The sequence below is a fragment of the Magnolia sinica genome, chromosome 3 (assembly GCF_029962835.1).
Source record: "Magnolia sinica isolate HGM2019 chromosome 3, MsV1, whole genome shotgun sequence".
In the NCBI taxonomy this organism is placed as follows: Eukaryota; Viridiplantae; Streptophyta; class Magnoliopsida; order Magnoliales; family Magnoliaceae; genus Magnolia; species Magnolia sinica.
The window spans coordinates 635,140-654,431 of NC_080575.1; the positions used below are offsets into that span (position 1 = coordinate 635,140).

The 19,292-nt window shown below is 38.4% G+C and overlaps 1 protein-coding gene across 6 annotated transcripts; it reads right to left on the reverse strand.

The window, feature by feature from the left end:
• Positions 1–1,989: 1,989 nt before the first annotated feature.
• Positions 1,990–16,529, reverse strand: LOC131239195 (endoribonuclease Dicer homolog 2a-like). 6 transcript variants are annotated; one of them, XM_058236774.1, is made up of 10 exons: positions 16,261–16,525; positions 14,618–14,874; positions 13,434–13,921; positions 13,218–13,321; positions 11,346–11,545; positions 10,181–10,390; positions 6,388–6,801; positions 5,334–5,612; positions 4,566–4,871; positions 1,990–2,504 (listed from the first exon to the last, which is right to left on the reverse strand). In XM_058236774.1, the coding sequence occupies exons 1-10, from the start codon at positions 16,358–16,360 to the stop codon at positions 2,094–2,096; spliced, it is 2,769 nt and encodes a 922-aa protein (XP_058092757.1). In that variant the 5' UTR covers positions 16,361–16,525; the 3' UTR covers positions 1,990–2,093. The 6 variants fall into 6 exon arrangements, with proteins under 6 accessions (XP_058092757.1, XP_058092756.1, XP_058092755.1 ...); XM_058236773.1 differs by having other exon boundaries at positions 13,221–13,321; positions 16,258–16,524; XM_058236772.1 differs by having other exon boundaries at positions 16,258–16,524.
• Between the last annotated feature and the right edge of the window lie 2,763 nt (positions 16,530–19,292).

A 19,292-nucleotide genomic window follows, 5' to 3' on the forward strand; every position in this document is an offset into this window, starting at 1 on the left:
GTAATAGGGTGTGCACATGGCGTGACTTTTGGGGTATAGGTTTTTCTTATAAATAGGCAACCCCTTGTAGGTTTTTTTTCATTGAAGATTATGAATACAATTTTACGTTTTTTCGATTCTCTAATTCTCTGAGTTGTGAAAAGCTAATTGGGTGCGAATCCCTCCCTTCTTCAAAGGGTTAACTACTGTGGTGCGAAGCTACACCCATCCCAATTTGTCCCCACCTCCTACCCTCTATATTCATCATCTCTCACAGCCACCCACTCTTCAAATCTACCTTTATTTTGTAACTAATCCTTCTCTACAGCAGATTTCTAGAATCAGGCCCTGCAGGAGGGCCGAAACTTCGGCGGAGCACTGTGCTCAAACCAGTCATTTGATTGCCCTGAAACTTGGTGTGTGGATGGCCCACCCCTGGCCGACCAACCCTAGTTGGCCCTTTTTGGGTTTGTGGGTCCCACACGCCTATGGGCAGCAATCCACGCACGTGCATCAGACCATCCTGCTGTCCACACGTGTGGACTGATTATAGGTTCTCTCTCTCTCCTCTCTTTCACTCCTCTCTCACCTTATTTCCCTAACCCTAACCCTAACCCAGATTATCATAAATCCCAAGTTCTATTCCGCTTTTACAACCCTAGGACTTCCCGAATTGAAACATGTGAATCCCTTGGATTGGGGAAATAATCCTTTGCATGTATGGATGAATCTACTCTCCTTTGATCATTGTTTGGTCTATAATTTTAATTGATCCAGCCCTAACATGTGTAGGCTTGGACCCTTGTAGATCCCCCTTGTTGAATGCTTGACTTTATGTGGGATGTGGAATTTTTGTGAAAGTTTCTAACTTAGTATGATCTAAAGTCTGAAATCTTGCATATCATATTTAATTTCCATGTCTTGCATCAAGTAAGCATGTAATGGCAGTTGCAAATTCCCTTCTTGCAGCATGGTGCCTTTCCTAGAATAAACCATATGTTTATTCCTCACCTGGACACTGAGGGCCCGTTTGGACAGATGTATTCAAGTGGAGTAGGTTGTAATGGGGTGGAGTGCACAGAAAACGAGGCCATTTATTGCCTGTCAATGGATTGTCTCCAATCCAACTGGAGTAGATGATCCAACGCCCACTTAGTGTGCACATTTGGACGGTTCACGAAATCCATGGATGGTCGATGCGGTGGATGTTTGGCTGGGCATGGGATTGCATGCAATCCCATGTAATCTAACGGTGAGAGTGTTTGGATGTTGCAGAATTTGAAACTGACTGTTACCACTATATTTGAAAGGGTGCCATGGACCGGATTGGGTACTCCACGGGGCACCATGATGTCTTTGTCTCATCCACGCCGTTCAATGGGTACCGTCCAAACCTGTGTCTCATCCACGCCATCCATATATATTAACCAATCAGATGGTCATTACAGAAACAAATTTCTGTGAATATCCCAAATTCTACTGACCACATTACAGGAAAATAGATCTCCATGTGCGTCGACCATTAAAGACATTTTGGGGCCATGAAAGTTTTCGATCAAGCTGATTTTTGCAGTTCCCCCTCATCTGTTTATTGTCTATAAAATCAACATATTGGATCTGAAGTCGTGGATGAGAGTGTTAGATTGGACGGTTATAATGATGGATATCCAATCACTATTGTTTTTAGCTTGTGTGGTCCACCTGAGATTTCTATACCTCTAATTTCTGAGATAAAGTCATAACAAAATTCAGTAAAAGTGGATGAATAGAATGGATGAAAGACATACATTATGGTGGGGCCCACTATGTAAACGCTGGAGTTGTAGAGCGTATCTCAGTACGCAAACCGATTTCACATAACCCGTATGGGATTGTCCATTTTAAATATGGGCCACACATTCATGGATGTGTTCCATCCATTCCGTACATTTTGGTAACCAATAGAATTGGGAGATCTATGTTAGATTAATACTAGAGATGTTGAGAGATATCAAAAGCACAAAGAAAATCCATTCAACCTACACGCAGACTATAATATATTAAACCCTTCGGCTATAGTACACAAAAACCATAAACGAAAGTCGAAAATTTAATCAAAGTTACAACAATAATATTTAAAATTTAATAATAATAAGCAATGAAAAAAAAAGAACCAAGACGCCCACGAAAATGACAATGACTTTCTCGCTATCCGATGGAGTAGGATCATCAGTCGATGTGGCCCTCTCCACCACCTCTTGTCTCATCTGGGTCGACTGATGGGTAAACGAAGTCGTAGCGTGCTGGATCTCCATCTCAGCAGATGCAGCGGCAACCTGAAGACACGGAGACTCTGGCAGTGGTCTGGATGGCTCACAAGCCTTACGGAAAAAATTGTCCCAACATGCTACGGCCTCCTTCCAGTTCCGAAAGGCGCGATGCTTGCCGCCACTATATCCCTCCACTTCTACTCGCGCCTCTTCCCAAGTGTCATATATCCCAGGGCGACGTCCGACGAGGACAACGTGGTACTTTTCTTTACCCATCTGCAATGACATGCATGGAAAATTTTTGTGATATATCAAAAACTGAACATCCGTAATTCAAATATGCCATACTAATCCTTAATAAGAATATGAAAGTTGTATGTACGCACCCTTCCTGCTTTATATCAACTGACTAATCCAATCCGAGTTAATGTGCGTAATGCAAACATGTGAGTAGATATACCGAATTGCTTCTAAAACATATTCAGTCATTAAAACAGCAGTCACAATGGTATACATTAGGCATATATACCAGCATAGCAAAATCCAAAATTATGAAAAAAAAAAAAAAATTCAGTATGCAGAAACAAACATCACAACAATATAAGTTATTACATGCCCATAATAGAAACCAGCATAACAAACCCATTGACCACACCCTGTCAGACAAAACCATCACCTCCATCACCGAAGTGATCACGGAGTTTTTCCTTTAACCACTCCACTTGGCGCTCGGGTCAAAGACTGACAAAGAATGACGCCAACAACTTTTCCTTACTCAGGATCTCACCAACATCAATAAATTCTTTGTTGGTTAGGCTTTTCACCTCTTCCAGCACATCAAGTACTTTGTTAGTACGATTAACCTGTTTGTCGAGCCCAAATTTCATCATTGACTCGGCAACAGTATTTAATGAGGCCCTGAGTACATCACATGGATGAGGTAGGTGCGATTGTTTCCTTATTGCTATCCCTCCGCGAGTACCATCGGAATCAGGAGTGCGAGTGGGAGTGCCAAATTCTACTGACCACATTACAGGAAAATAGATATCCCAAATACCTGAGATTTAAAAGACGATTATCGCGCGAAATGATCCTTCCCGCCACTGCTCTTGCCATATCTAGCAACCTTCAATCCCATCCCTTAGTCCGTACGAAGGACTGGGATGGGCTCGAGGCAAATCCAGAGAGAGAGAGAGGAGTGTATCTGAGGGAAATCCAGCGAGAGAGGGAGGTTCGTATCCGGCACTATCCTGCAATCCAGCAGGCGCCGCCGCCCTGCTCATCTCTCTCCCGTCCAAACAGTAGACGCCTTTACTCTGTTAGATATGACACTCATATCCAACCTACTACGACCGAATACACTTTAATACATCCGTCCAAACGGCCCTTGAGGAATTAGTGTTTGGATGCACCAGTCTGTAGTAATGGTGCCCATGGTTGCCCTTTGAGAATCTTGATTTAAAGGGTGGACAGAAGATTCCCCAGCATATTCTAAGATTAGAGGTTCCTAGCCCTTTAATCAGTTGCCTATAAATGGATGATTAGGAGAAAGAGCAGACAACAACTGTCAAGAAGAAAGGCCAAAGGTCGGATCTCTTGGATCTTTCAATCTGAAAGAGTTTTGTTTCATCACCGTCTGTGGTGTATCCTATGAGATCAATGGTCTGGAACATAACCATGGGATCCAACTGTACAGAATGAGTGCATCTGGATGCTTTTCGTTTACTATGTATCAAGCTATAATTCCCTGCAGGAGAGACAACATTGGAATTATAGCTCCACCCAGGCACCCACAGAAACAGTAGATTTCACTTTCTATGATGGTTGGCTTATTCCATTAGCCACATAAGCATCATTTGATTACCACCCCAGTAATTCATTGACATTTTAGAAAATTCTTTCCCTTCGATATTTTTCTTCCTCTGCTAGTTGTAACTCCGAGGATTGCGAGCCATACCTGGAAGTGACTACAACCATTCCTGATAGATACACCCTTTCTTTCTACTCATGGTGATCCAGTAGAAGAAAGCTGTACTATTATTATTACAAATGAGGAGAATTGCAGGTGCAAAAGACAATACCACTCGAAAAACCAGCAACTTTCAAATACATAACCACTCACTAATAAACATACAAACAGAACGCATTGTCCCTTATAATTTTAACTTGTAGTCTAGAGAAGTCATAAGTTTGTGTTGGAAAACAGATTGACCATGTATCAAACAGCTTCTTTTCTATTTAAATCCATACAAACACATTCCGTGCATATATGTAATTCAGTAATATCTATGTTGATCATGAACTGCTTGCTAGTCATTCTGAGCCAAGATTACTTGCCTTCAAAGAACCCAAAAGGGCTTCTGCACCAATTTTCGCCGATGTTTTCTTATTACTACTGACATAGGCTTCTTCATGGATGATTCCATCTGCCGTGATAGAAGCAACCCCATCTTGGAACGTCGGCTTCTCATATGATCTTCTGACACGGAGTTCTTCAAGCTCCCGCACTGGCTGCTGTTCTAGTGTATCTGGGGTAGCCATAGGTTCCAAAAGTGGCCGTATGCTCTCCCAAACAGCATTCTTATCAAATCCAGAATCAACAAGAATTGCCCCAGCAATCGATTCGAGTATGTCCGCAAGTGGCTGACACAGAAAATTGTTTAGGGTTTCAAATTAATGATTTTTTTTTTCTTTTTTTGGGACCTGAGATATCTACTTAAAAACAGTGATAGATAAAAATGTTGGCATCATGCAAGTCTGTTTTTGTGAGTTGTTGATTGCATTAAAACACAGAAACAAAAATGATTGTATGAAGGCGATGATTTGTATGACAAGATGGGTGCAGCAACTGGTGTTCTCGACAGCCAACATTGGAGACTTGCAAAGGACACAACATGAATACATATCACTACATCTGAACTTCAAATATTCATGTCTTTGAATGGAAAGGCACTCTGATTGTACATTCACCACTAGATAGAGGGATTACAATTCTCTTGACTTGTAATTTACAATGAGTTGTAGGCAATTATCACTCCAAATGAAATTTTCAAGTGCATAGAAAAAGCATGTAAGAAGCAAATCATGTGATGGAATTTGACTTACCCGTGGGAAAGCTGACTTTGCTTTCCACCCGAATGTTGAGTAAGGAAGTGATTGGCCAAAGCTATTAACGAACAACATAATTCCTTCGTCTAGGCCAGGTGATTGATGAAGAATGTGCTTGTACAGTCCAAACTTCACTGATATGAGGGCGTAGCATTCGTTGTTTACAGAAGCAGACCTAAGGTCAGTTATAACTTCAGGGGAGATGCCAGGATATTCCTTGAAAAAGTGGAGAGTGATGAGATAATCCAAAACCGAATCTCCAAGGAACTCTAGGCGCTGCATGAAAAGGACATCCTCTTACATTTTGAACAAGAGCTTTCGATTTAAAACTCTAAAACATGAGTTTGGTAACAGTTTCATACACGTAAAGACTGCAAATGCAAACTAGGAGAGAATGTATGGAGAGAAAGATGGTAATTCTCTTATCAGTGTGATTTTTGGTCTATGTTCCATCCAGGGAGCATGGTGATGAACTATTAGTAGGGGTGGCTATGGGCTGGGTGGCCCATACCTATGGGTCAGGTCTTGAGCCCTTATACTTGGCCTGAGGGTTGGGTCCAGGCCAATGATGAATGGCCTGGTCCAACATCAAGTTGGCCACTCTTATACAGAATGGATGGTTTAAAGACATTTCTTTAGTGGTGCCCATTCAATGTACATGTGCAGTTTAAGGGCAACAGTTGGATGCACGGTAAGGATTCAATCATTGAAACTATTTATATGATAAGACTCATTGTGGATGAAGGATTAAAAAAATTTTTGGATTGGACTATTCAAACATTTGATTATTAAACTCTTTTCCTTACAGAGCCAGACCTGTAGGGCTAGGGGCTTTTCCACTTAGTGAAGACTAGGGCCAACCCTAACCCCAGCCCATTGCTACCCCTAACCAACGGTGTGGTCTAGCCCTTTGATAAGATAATACCTCCAGCCTCTAAAGATAATTAACAGCTCATAAACATAAAATTAGTAAATGACATTAATAACTCATAATTTGAGAGAATGAGTTAAAATGGACTTAGTAATGTCATGTTATGCTAGTGAGAGGTACCTGATAGCAGAATCCTGGAATATCTGGAAGCTGATATGATCCATGAGTCAATGCTTCAACCAATAGAGAAGGGTCACGGAATGAATACTTTAGCAGTGATTGGAGACTGCTAATATTGACGTACTTCTCAGCTGCTAGAAATGGCCTTTCAAGTGATATCTCATTCACAAAATCAACCTCTAAACCAAGCCACTTCATGAAGTACAATGCTGCTAATTCCCCACTTGTGCTAAGGTATGCTCCAATAAGTGCCTCAACAACATCAGAAATTACTTTGCTATTCATAGGCCTGGTTCCCTCATAATAGATCTTTTTCAAAGGTGATACAAACATTTCATCCTTCCAATAACATCCACAAGGATCACCAGGAATAACCCACTGCTTAGGGTCAAATCGCTCATTACGTATGAATCCCTGGAAACAAAAGTATGATTGGAAAATCAATCAAGCATTTGGCGAAATGCTTAGTGAATAGCACAATGAAACACATTAATGTGGCAATAAACTAAAGGGGATTTTACAAAAAACTACCTAATTAATATAGAATTTACATTCTTGTACCATTTTTCAAAAAGGTTTTCAAATATCTAACTCATTAATCAATATAATTATCATTCTACTATCTTCCATTACATTTCTTTAACGGCTGGATGGGTGCTCGTGCCAACAAATGGATCGGCTACTTGGGTGGGCCCCACCGTGATGTATATGTAAAATCCACCCCCACCACTAGTGCACCACCTCATGTGAAACTAAGGGCCTAAAAATCACCTCCATCCGTGATTCAAGTGCCATATCACATGATTGGAAACAGTGTACAGGGCAATGATCGCCCTCCAAAATGTTTCCCTTGGAATGGCCCACATGAATCACGGATGGGCTTGATTTTTAGGCTCTGGGCCTAAATTTTGGTGTGGCATCTAATGGTTGGAGTGGATTTCATATAATCATCATGGTGGGCCTTGTAAAAAGCAAAGGTACACATCTCTCTCCTAACTATTTTCTTTGGTGTGGTCAGTGTTCGAAGTATTAGTATCGCTACAAGTTTCGCAAGCCGGGGATATGAAAACAATATCATTATCATAGAATTCTATAAATTCAGGGAAACATTTGGGAAGCATGGGGAAAACGTTGGAATTTTTCAATGAAACTTCAAGGAACCCTAAAATACACATATTTGCATATTTAGGAATAAAAAATTACAAAAAGAATTGATACATAATAGGTTTCCATTTAATGGGGCCTAAAAATATGTTGTGTCATAAGAAATCAGTTTGATAGTAACACAACAATCACGTAAATCTCATTAAACCAATTAACAATTAAGCAAATATGCATAATGCATTCATACATAATACACCTATCCATAAATAAGCATATAAACACAATACACATGCATGATGATCTAATCATCCAATCATGAATCCATCCATCCCATCCATCCATCCATCCAACCATCCCATTCCATTCATCCATCCAACCATCCATCTGTCCCATCCAATCATCCATCTGTCCCATCCAATCATCTAAACATTCATCCATCCCATCTATCCATCCATTCCATCCAATCATCTAAGCATTCATCCATCCCATCTATCCATCTAAACATCCAACCGTCCATCACATCCCCATCCATCTAAACATTTTTAATAAACTGGTTTTTGGTGATATCGGTACATTGGCGCTGATATCGAAATATCGCCGATACACTGACAATATAAGTGACACCTGGAATTTACATAGTTGAAAATATTGGCAATACATTGGCGATATCAATACATTGGTGGTACAAGGAACACCTAGGATTTACACAGTAAAAAATATTGTCGATATATTAGCAATATTTATACATCGGTGATACCTAGCGATATATTACCGATACCTGGAATTTCTGATACTGCTAGTATTATCGTTATTGCCACCAGTGTTATTGGTATTGCTGAGCTGGAGATACAAATAATATTGGAGATATTATCAAAATATTGAGGATACTCTGAACAATGGGCGTGGCCCACATGAATCACAGGTCAGTCTAATTTTCCGCACTATACAGAGAGATTATTTAGAAGAAAATGGAGTTGTATGGGATATCGCTATGGTTTTTTGACGGGGCCCACTATGATGTTTATGTAAGTTCCACCCTGATCATTAGATATTTAGTCCTACTTTGTGCCAAGAGAAAAAATTAGGCTAACTCATGATTCTAGTGGGCCACACTAAAGGAAATAGTTGGGAGAGAGACAACCACCCTTGATTCTTACAAGGCCCATCGTGATAATTATATGAAATCTACTCTAACTATTAGATTCCATAAAAAAAATTAGGCAGCTGGCCCAAAACTCGGCTAGACTAATAAAAAGAGTTTGTAGGGTGAGCGTTGCCCTATACACTGTTTCCAATCATGTGGTCCACTTGAATCATGGATGGAGCTGATTTTTTGGGCCCTTGGCCTAACATGGGGTGAAACACCTAGGGGTCAAGGTGGATTTTATATAAACATCATGGTGGGACCCACCCAAGCCATTGGCCCATTTGCTTGCACAACAGTGTGATAGAAGGCAGTGGAATGATAATTATATTGATTAATAAGGTAGCTTTTTGAAAACCATCTTGAAAAAGGTAATGGAATATAAATTCCATATTAATTATTTAGTTTTTTTATATATAAAATTCCCTAAACTCAATCTACTGTCAAAGATTAGGCCCAAATCCTTTCAATAAACTAATAATGATAAATTATGTATGGGCCGTTTATTTGAGGAAATGCATTCAATAGGTTTACAGACATGACCCAACATGAACATTGGAAAGAGCTTCTGCATTAGTAGCTGTAGATGTTTTTGGACAGCGTGCTCTCTCTGGACCGCGGACCTTTTCTCTTTAGACCATGGGCCATCTCTTATTCTCCTCTTATTTCTCTTTCTTTTATTTTTCCTCTTTTTTTCCTTGGTTCCTAGGGTATTTTATAAAATTTAGGACATCACTTAACATAAATAAATGGCAGCCTAGACATCTAGCCTTCGTTAAGTGTTTTTTTTTTCTCTCTTTAAAAGGCTTCTTTCTCTCTGACATGGTATCAGAGTGAGAAGGCCTACAATCTAGAGAGGGGGCCCATGGTCCAGAAATATCTTTGGTAGAAACAATTGCACAAGTCATAACTGTGGGAAAGCAGATACAAGCTAGAAAATACAATGCAAAAGATATGGAGAACAATTTCTTGCAATGGGTAGAGTTAGCATTACAAATTTTGTGCCTGTTATATCATAATAACAAGAAATAATTGAACTTGACAAATGGTTCTTCAAAAAAGTTGAAGTGACAGTTGCATATGTCTTTTTAATTTTCACAAATTTTTTCTTTCTCAAAATGGATTGTTATGTTTCCAAAAGTATAAAAGAGGATTTAGTCCAATAAATTTGATATTAATTTACAATTGAAAAAAAAAATGTTAGACAAGAACAAGTAAGTTGTTTTTACGTGATGTACATGGCCAGAATGTAAGTGGGATTTAATTAAATCCAAGTAACAGTTAGCCATCACATAATCGAAGGTTGGTCAAGGAACTGTTCGTTTATTAAGAATAAAGTCAAGATTGATTATGTAAAAAAGATTAATAGATAGACTGATAAAAAGGAATATAGACAATTACACCTTCAATATAAGGCATCAGATTTTAAATCACAACAAGTATAACAAAGAGTTTCCAAGCTATTCCATCCATACATATGGAAAATTGGCAAAACATGGAAAATTGGTGATACATAGAAAATTCCAAGTTTATGATAATTATTACCGGAAGTTTGCGGCTACACCCTAGCTTGCAAAGGTTAGCATTGGATATAATACTTTCCCTCTTATGAGTAAGAGGGCCCTCACGGTCCTGCTTATTATCTCTGAATAACTGTTGACTTGCTACATATTTGAGAAAAGAGTCTCCAAGTGTCTCTAGTGATTCCAAAGAAAATTCCTCTTCGCATTTGTCTGTCATGATTGCTTCCAAAACCTAAAATGAAAGAAAAAAGGTTTGCATGCATGTAAAATTTATATGCAATATTTCAGGGTCAAGAAGAATTGATAAAGTCAGTTGTAATAAAATGATCAATTGTAACAATGCAAAGTTGCCATGGTTATGAATGTTAAACTTTTGTTTGAAACTGCTTGTGTTAGCATGAATTCCTGTAGGCATTGTAAAGGTTGAAATGGTTTAAGAGACCATAAAAGTTCAAGTCCATTTAAATATTGCAAAAGAAGAGGAATGATCATATAGGACAGGTTGTAGGATAATATGCTACTCTTAATTTGCTATAATCTTATTAATTTTTGTTCCCAACTCTGCATGAAATGGGTTGTAGGTTAACCTACATCTTGTTGTAGGTGATAGTTCCTTGTTTAAAAAAAATCTTACTTTGGGCCCATTTGGATACCACCAAATAAGTTACTTTTTCTACTTACAACAACAGATAAGTAACTTATTTCAGATAAGTTTGGTTTATGATTAGTTACAAGTGACTTTTTTACTTAAAATTGCTTAATCACTTCAGTTTTTTATTATTTATTTATTTTTTAAATTTAAATTTTTTTTTTTTTAAAGCTTTTCTACTTTTCATAATGTGCTGAAGAGAGGCATAAGGAGAGATGAAAGAGAGGAGAAGCTGATAAGTATGTTGTTTACCAAACATACTTATTTGCATAATAAGTAGAAACTAAGATAAGCTACTTGAGGCATAAGTAGCTTATCTTAAGTAAGTTACACTCCAAACACCCCCTTATTAAAAAGGTGGTTGCAGTCAATGGGTCAATTTGAGGAAAAAGTCAATCTAAAAGGATATAATGTTTACTTAAACAATGTAAGATGACACAAAGAAAGAAAGAAACAAGATAAATACTTCAAATTACACTCATCCTTACTACAACCATTGCCAACACCATCTGAAGATGTAAGTAAAACAGTGGAATACCTTGATGGCTGGAACATCAAATTTTCGCATGCAGTGATTCATTTGCATTGCCTTTAATGTGATGGCGAGAAGCATGGACTTGATACGATGCATGATAGACGGAATGAATGAGAAAGAGTGCAAAGTACTTGTGGAGATGGGAGACATAATGATCTCACAGAGTTCAGGTGGCAATTCAACGCCATCGCCGGGGCTTCCTTCTACAACAACGAAACAAAGTAGGTTATAGATTTTAAAAAGAAGATGAGAAAATCTAAGTTTAAAATGACAAAGCCTCCAAAAAAGTCTTTAAAAGAAAGAAAGAAAGACTAAGGTTCTGTTGTGCAGAATTTTGATTTGTGAATCAAGAGGAGATGACAAAAAATAATGTGTTTTCTTTCCTAGTATTTGTTATGATGGCGTACCCCTAAAATTATCTTTCAAGTCTTAACTTCAAAGTACTGGAATTGCAATTTTAGAGCCCATAGTCTCAATTGTTTTTTTAAACTTTACTAGATAAGTAATTGCAACTTGTTTTCGATAGTGCATCTGTGCATGCCTTTATAAAATAAAATTAAAAAAAAAACAAAACAAAAAAAACAAAAAAAAAAACAAAAAAAAAACAAAAAAAAAAAAAAAACAAAAAACAAAAAACAAACACAAAAACAAAAAAAAAAACATAAAACAAAAACAAACACGAAAACAAAAAAAAAAAACAAAACAATAACAAAACAAAAAACAATAACAATAACAATAACAAAAATAAACACAAAAACAAAAAAAAAAAAGAAAAAAAAAAGAAGAGGAAGATGAAAAGGAAAAAAAACAATTGGGATTAATTATCAAAGATGTAACTAAATATTATTTTGACAAAACTTCTAGGACGTAAAGCAGACATGTTTTGGTAAGTGCATCAAAATACATTGTTGGTCATAGTTACTATGGCCCAAAACAGTTTGTTGCGATGTGAAACAAAATTGAATCATGCCCCAAAATTCGGCACCAGAGTATGGAGACTCTGGTCCCGAGTTCCCGGGTGTGAACCTAGCAAAAATGCATGTGGACGAGTTCCCTATTTACAAAAATTCTAGTGGAAAATTTTGTAGGATTTTTGAAATCCAAGTTAGCGAAAATCTGGGATGTTACAATTTGATATAAAGAAGATAGTTGAACTGGTGAACAGACCAATGGATATCAGGCCGCTTTGTTCGAGTACCTGCCACGGGATTTAACTTAGGTTTTTAGTTTCCACTAGAATTTCAAATACTGCCCCACATTTTCTTATATTCTATTTTTGAACTTCCACATTAGAGCATGATAAAATAATTGATAGTGATGATTATGTGATTTTTTTTAATCATAGGCTAGCATGTTTTGCATGTGCGTCCATCTACACACATCAAGGTGGCACATGCATATCAAGAAAACACACACAAAATGTTCTCTCTCAAAGTTAGATCCCTCAAGTAGTCAGATTTCTAGGTTTCATGTTTCAAAATGCACAGTGGAGGATCTATTTGTGTGAAGAATTTTTAGTAAATGCAAAGCATAGTGACATGGATGATCTTGGCGACCATACCCTCTCATTTAGAATTATAGTACCATATTGGTGCTTGTAACTGAAGAACTCTTAGAGAAACCTAGAAGAACTTTCTTGTATGATACCCACAAATGGCTCATCTTAAACTCCAAAAATTTCATATGCAGTATAAAAACTAGGAATTTAAATTTTATGTCCTACAGAGTAAGCAGAGAGAAGCATAGGATATCTCTAGCATTGCTAACATATTAACAGGTGAGGAGAAAGAAATGCATCCAATTCCTAAGGGAACATGATTGACATAGCAATAAATCCTAATACAAGAGATTCCACATATGAAAATAATTACACACTACCTTTGCCCTTTTGAAATGTAGACCTCCGAAGCCAGTTTTGCACCTTCGATAGGTGTCTCCCACAAAGCAATGATTCTCCTTCATAGTGCAATGTGATGCCCCTGTTGAGTTAATCAAGACAAATGAAAAAGAAAACCCACAAGCAGATAAATCAAAATCAATTAGCATTCAAGAAGAGTTTCTATTGATGTAATGTATTTCATGGTAACTCACCGGGATCGAAAATGTTCCTTGTATGTACAACTAAGAACCTCACCCTTTTTCGACTTCATAGGAGAATTCGCGCTAAGATCATCTAAGATACCACTAATGCAATAGATATTCTTAGTATGAGGAGTGGTCACCAAAGAATTTCTAAGCATACAACTGCATACAAGACTATCTTTTATATGCATCCATCGAATGTTGTCACCTTGGAGAGAACAACAGTGCGGAATGCCATCTTCCCGAACCATACCATCTACTTTAGAAGAAAACGAGGCAGATTTAATGCAATCCCAATCAATAAATGAAGAATTCTGATCAGGATCAATAGATGGGAGCACTAAATCATGATCAATAGATGGGAGCACTAAGTAAGTTGTAGTTGCAAGAGTCCCTTCCTCCTGAAGAGGTCCATTTAAATCATGTCGTAGTTTCCTCCATTTATGGTTGATAAGTGATCTGAGAATAGTGATCTGAAACCTTCTAGCCATATTAACCTGGAATCAAACAATATGGAATTCAAAACATAGACAGGCATCAAGGCTCTACAGCTGGGGCTTGTGGTATGATGATCTAGATCATTGATCTGATGCGGCCTACTTTTGGTGGACCATGACTCAGATATCTCAGAGGGTGAAGAATCTGATATTTGGCCTTATCTTTTCCTTTTTCCACTGAATCGAGACTCTTGTTGTACTCTTTTACTTAATTGTCAGACTTGCAGGCCACAGATCAATGCATTAAGATTTCCCAACCTGTAAGTTTTCCCAGACAAGGTCTAATCTATCATTGACTCATTAGAGCAATGATCTAGATTGTCAAACCATGGGACAATCAAACCAATGTTCTGGATCATGCAGGCTGTTGGATTGATGGACCCACCAGATAGAGAGCTTGTCTTGAAAAAACTCACAGATTTGGAAGATCCTAGCTATCTATTTTTGGCCTTCTCCTCACCAAACATGGACAACTCCTGTGTTTTCTCCCCTTAAACCATATGTTCACAACCCATTTATTGAAGGGTTAGCATTGTCTCATCAGGAAGATATTAGGGACGTGCACAGGCAATTGTTATCCACAGCAGGGCCGGTTAGATAAATGGTTTGGATCTAATGTCTGCTCTATGCCCGCAATGGTAAAATACATCTGGTTATATAATTACTCAACAAATTGAACCTAATGGTCCTAGTCACCTGGTCAGTAGTAAGATGAATGGGTCCCACATATTTCACATTGACGGTCACAGAACCCCTAGCCAATTGAAATTGTGTAGTGGCAAAATCAGCTCCCAAATCACACTTTACAATAAGAGAAATGCCTCGAAACGGGACATCCAATTCACCATTCCCTGCTAAGCCCAATGAGTAATAATGATACGAGCCCATTTCAGAGAAGGAAACCCAACGGCTAACCAACTCCTCCGGGAAATAATCAAGTTGCTCAGCATCTCCTGTGTACAAAAACAGATATTGCACTTGTAACTCTATAGAAACAAGCATAGATGACAATGTAACAAGACTAGTAATCAAGGAATCTGTGATGCTCCTTCAGAGCTATGACAAGTTACAGTGGACTAACAAGAGATGTGAATTCCTACTTGCCTACTTCTACTGCTTGTGCACACCTGGTATTAGTGTGTGAGATCAGGGCAACTCATTTAAGTGGGCCCCATATCCAGTATGTCTTCGCCAAAAAATCAGGTAGGTCGGATCAGAATCACTGGATTTGAAGATTGAATGAGGAACATCTTTCAGCCTTTTCTACTTGTTTGTTTTCTATCCTCGAACCATGAAAGTTTGGATGAGCTGACCTGCCTATGTTTGGATCAAGGCACATACACGAGGTCACCTGCCTGATCAATGGTGCAGATTTGACGGGGAAACATTTGGATATGACTAGGCCTGAAAATAAGGCTACCTAGATGATCTTAACTGATAAATTAGAAGGGAAAAATGGATGGCGAAGAAAATTAAACCAATGGTCCACATTCATCCTCAAAAATGGTTCAGATGATAGCCTGATTTATGGACCTGTAAACATGCATGATGCACACGTTTATTACTATTACTTAGTCGATTATATCCACATCCAGCATACATTTGTGGCTCACCTGATTAGTCTAGGGTTGCATGGATTGGCGACTTTGGCTCGTAACCATAACATTCAAGCCTTAAGTAATCATTTCGATGCAAGGAACAAGGACATGAAGGTGATATAATACAAAATTGAACAGCTGTTATTGCCTCTCGGACACATTTATTTCACAGTTTGTGAATCCAATTCCAGACCACCCTCTGGTGGACCATACCTTGGATGGGCCACCAAACCAAAATCACTGCATTTTTCTGGAGCCTTGGTACAAGTAGGACAACTTTCAAATTCCGGTCAGGATTCACCGACTGGAAGAACACATCCAAGTCGGAGCTTCAACGAATTCACGACTGGCTCCTTGTGTAACAGGATAGAATAAAACTCAAAAGTTGAAAATCCAGAACCAAATGCCAGCTAAATACATGTGTATGAGAAATAGGGTGATTCAGGCAAAGGCACATTGAGGAGGTGCTCTGTAGAACAAGTGGCAACATGGCACGCGGGAGAGATCTGGACCATTCATTAGGTGGGTCCAACCAGAAACATAACCTGCCCAGAAAGTAGGCAGGCATCTGTATGATGAGATGAGAAATAACCAACAATTGAATTCAATGTGCATGCATGGACCACCTGATAGATGAACACTACTGAAATTTTGGTCCCAACATGTTCACAGAGGGCGCCAACTGATTAACGACCCCAATAAGAAAACGATAATATACTATAGTTCATAAGAAGTTACCACTTTCTTTTACATCATCATCATCTTCCACAGGAAATTTACTGGTAGCGTCTACTGCAGTTACATTGAGCGCACGCTGATGGAAAGCTTGTTCCTTTTCCATATTCTCTCTCTCTCTCTCTCTCTCTCTCTCTCTCTCTCTCTCTCTCACTAGCAAACACTCCTAAGCTTCAAATCAGTCATGGAATTTTAGTTCCTCTCTCTCTTGAAACCAGTGATGATATTTAACGATGGAAAAAGAGATGGCTTGCTTGCTAAGCAAGAAACCAGGTGAGAGAAAGGAGAACGTTCTTGGAAAAAAGGCCTTAGATAAACAACAGAAAAGGGTGGTAGGGAAACAGGAAAAAGCAAAAGCGAAAAGATAGTGGTAGGCCCCTTGACAAGGACATCAGTCACTGGTAATTCACAATAGCTCTGTTTGTGTTTGGATGCTTACTACAAATGAATTGTAATAATTAGTCTAATTAACGTGGAAACAGTTAGCTTTTTCTTAATCATGTCTGCAATTGCACTCACCCATTCATCAAAAGCAGAATCAAACTCATTAAAAATAAAAAATAAAAATCAAGTGGTGAAATTCTCTATGGATTCTTAAGACGTTCAAAAACTAATCTCATGATTTGAATGTACATTTGCAGTTCATTGGCCCATTTTTCTTCATCAACCAGAACCATAAAAAGAATGTATGATTTGTGATGCGAAATGAGATTGTGGGCGGAATGAGAATGCATAGTAATTACAAGAAATAAAATTCCGTTGGATTTGCAGAATTGGCGACTACCACCATCGAGTACTAAATCGCGCTGCTTGTATTTGAATAGTTTTTCAGTGTATATATGAATATTGTTGTAACTAAAAGATTAGTTGGAACTTTAGGTAATGGAGATTCATATATTTGAGGCTTGTTATTCAGTGCAATTGTAAATTCCTACTCCCAGCAGCTTCTTCTCTTCATCGACTTGAGTCATAGAGGATTATTGGCTGTTTGATATTTCTACAAGACCAAGAAAAATTCATTTGTCCAAAAGCTTCTCTACATGCAAATATGGAAAGATCTGGACGCTTGGTCGAGTTAACAGCCATGATAGCAAGCAAGATCAGAGTCCTTCGTGTATGCATTAAGAAAAAATACTTTCACATAGCTCAGTGATTATTTCCTAAAGGACAAAAGATCCAATTGCTAGGATCTTTCAATCTATGGATTTTTGGTGCATGGGCGGGGACACGGTGGGGCCAATCATATCAATGGTTTGGTTCACTAAACGATGGGTCCCACTTGCACAAACTGAGCTGGTCAATGTTTCTATTGAAGAATCTGAGATCTGGGTCTTCATCTGGATGGGCTACTACAAATATTCCCTGGTATTTAAAAAAGAAAAAAAGAAAAAAAGAAAAAAAGCAAAAAAGAAGAAAAGAGAAGCTTGTTTTGCTTATCAGGTAGGCCAGACATGAGCCCACCTGACGAGTCCACATGACGCAAGTGTGTTTGATCTGGGCGCTCATCAGGATGACCCAGTAAAAATATTCCCAGGTAAAAAAATCAGGTGGGCCATACAAGTAGGAAAGATATAGAAAGAGCAGACCAATCAAGACTAATTATAGGGTCCTTCTCATCATCAACACACTGATTGCCCAGGCACAGGATTCCATAACTGTGGGGACATGTTGTAAAGATCCAGACCATTTATTTGATGACATCTAACATGTATTAATGCGGGGGCATTTTCACTTACACTAGGCTTGAGTGGGGTGGCCTGTGGGATGCAGGGGCACACTCGGGGTAAGCAGCCCACAGAACCCATGGATTTGGGGCCCGTATAAGGTTGGTGGCTCATGTGAGGTGGAACCGATGGATTTGGGGCTTACGTGGAGGGTCTAGCCGAGGACCTAACCCATGGATTTGGAGCTTCGGTTATGAGATAAAGGATTAATTTGGTATACTTTATCAGTTTAAGATTTTAGAGTAAGTGGATAATTGTCCTCCATTAAATTAGTATTAGAGCGGAGGTCTCGTTCTTAATACTCTCTATAAGAATTTATTTATTAACAATTATTAAAGTTTTTCTCTTATGTAATCGCTTATTATTATTTTTTCTTCTGAAAATAAGGAAGAGACCAACATTCTCTACCAATCAAAGTTCTCTTCTAATCTAAGAACCAATGAGAATAGAGATTAAAACAACTTAATTATTAAAAAATGACTTGTAAAAAGGAAGAGAAAGGCCCTCTATATGTTGGTGTGATTCAGAGAAAAGGAAATTTCAAATGGCGTATATTATAGAAATATATTTTTGGATGTAGAAAAACTATTTTCACATTCCAGATGAGGACCAAGATAAATTATTTCCTCTTTTTAGTGAATTTAACCACTTGACCATCTAGGCATTTTCGACCTCTAAACACAAAAATCCATTTCGGCATCCGAGCAAGATTCCCAAGAGGTATGGAATTATCATTTTTGTGTCATAACAATGTAATCATTTCACATATCGAGCCTTATTCTCTGTTTGTACAATCTTAGTCTGCTTTAAATTTTAAGCTAATTTGAAGTCTTCCAATCATAGGACAAAAGACTTTTCAACTTTCCAATTCTAATAATCTGTGTTGTAGGTTGATCTTATTCTTCGGTTGGCTCGTCTTTGATTGGGTCCGTTCAACTAATTGTGGATGACCTAGATGCTTGTATGATGGATCCTCACTTGCCAAAATTGACAACTGGCGATGCAATTGGCAAAGACGCTTGCCTCGAGGAGAATAGATTACATGCAACTATGTGGAGACACATTTTTTCCAACAACATGCTCACTTCGGTAGGAAATATTTATCATCCAAATGATAGGTCTGATTATAAATATCACCAGATATAAAAATCAGGCGGGTCATCTCATGAGGTGGGCCATTCGATTGGAATCTGTTATGGGAAGAATAGGATGGTCCACGAAAAAAGGTCGAACCAACAACCAGCATGAACCAATGGATCAAACTACGGAAAAAAGAACTGCTGGCTGGGAAGAGTTGACCGATAAGATAGCTTG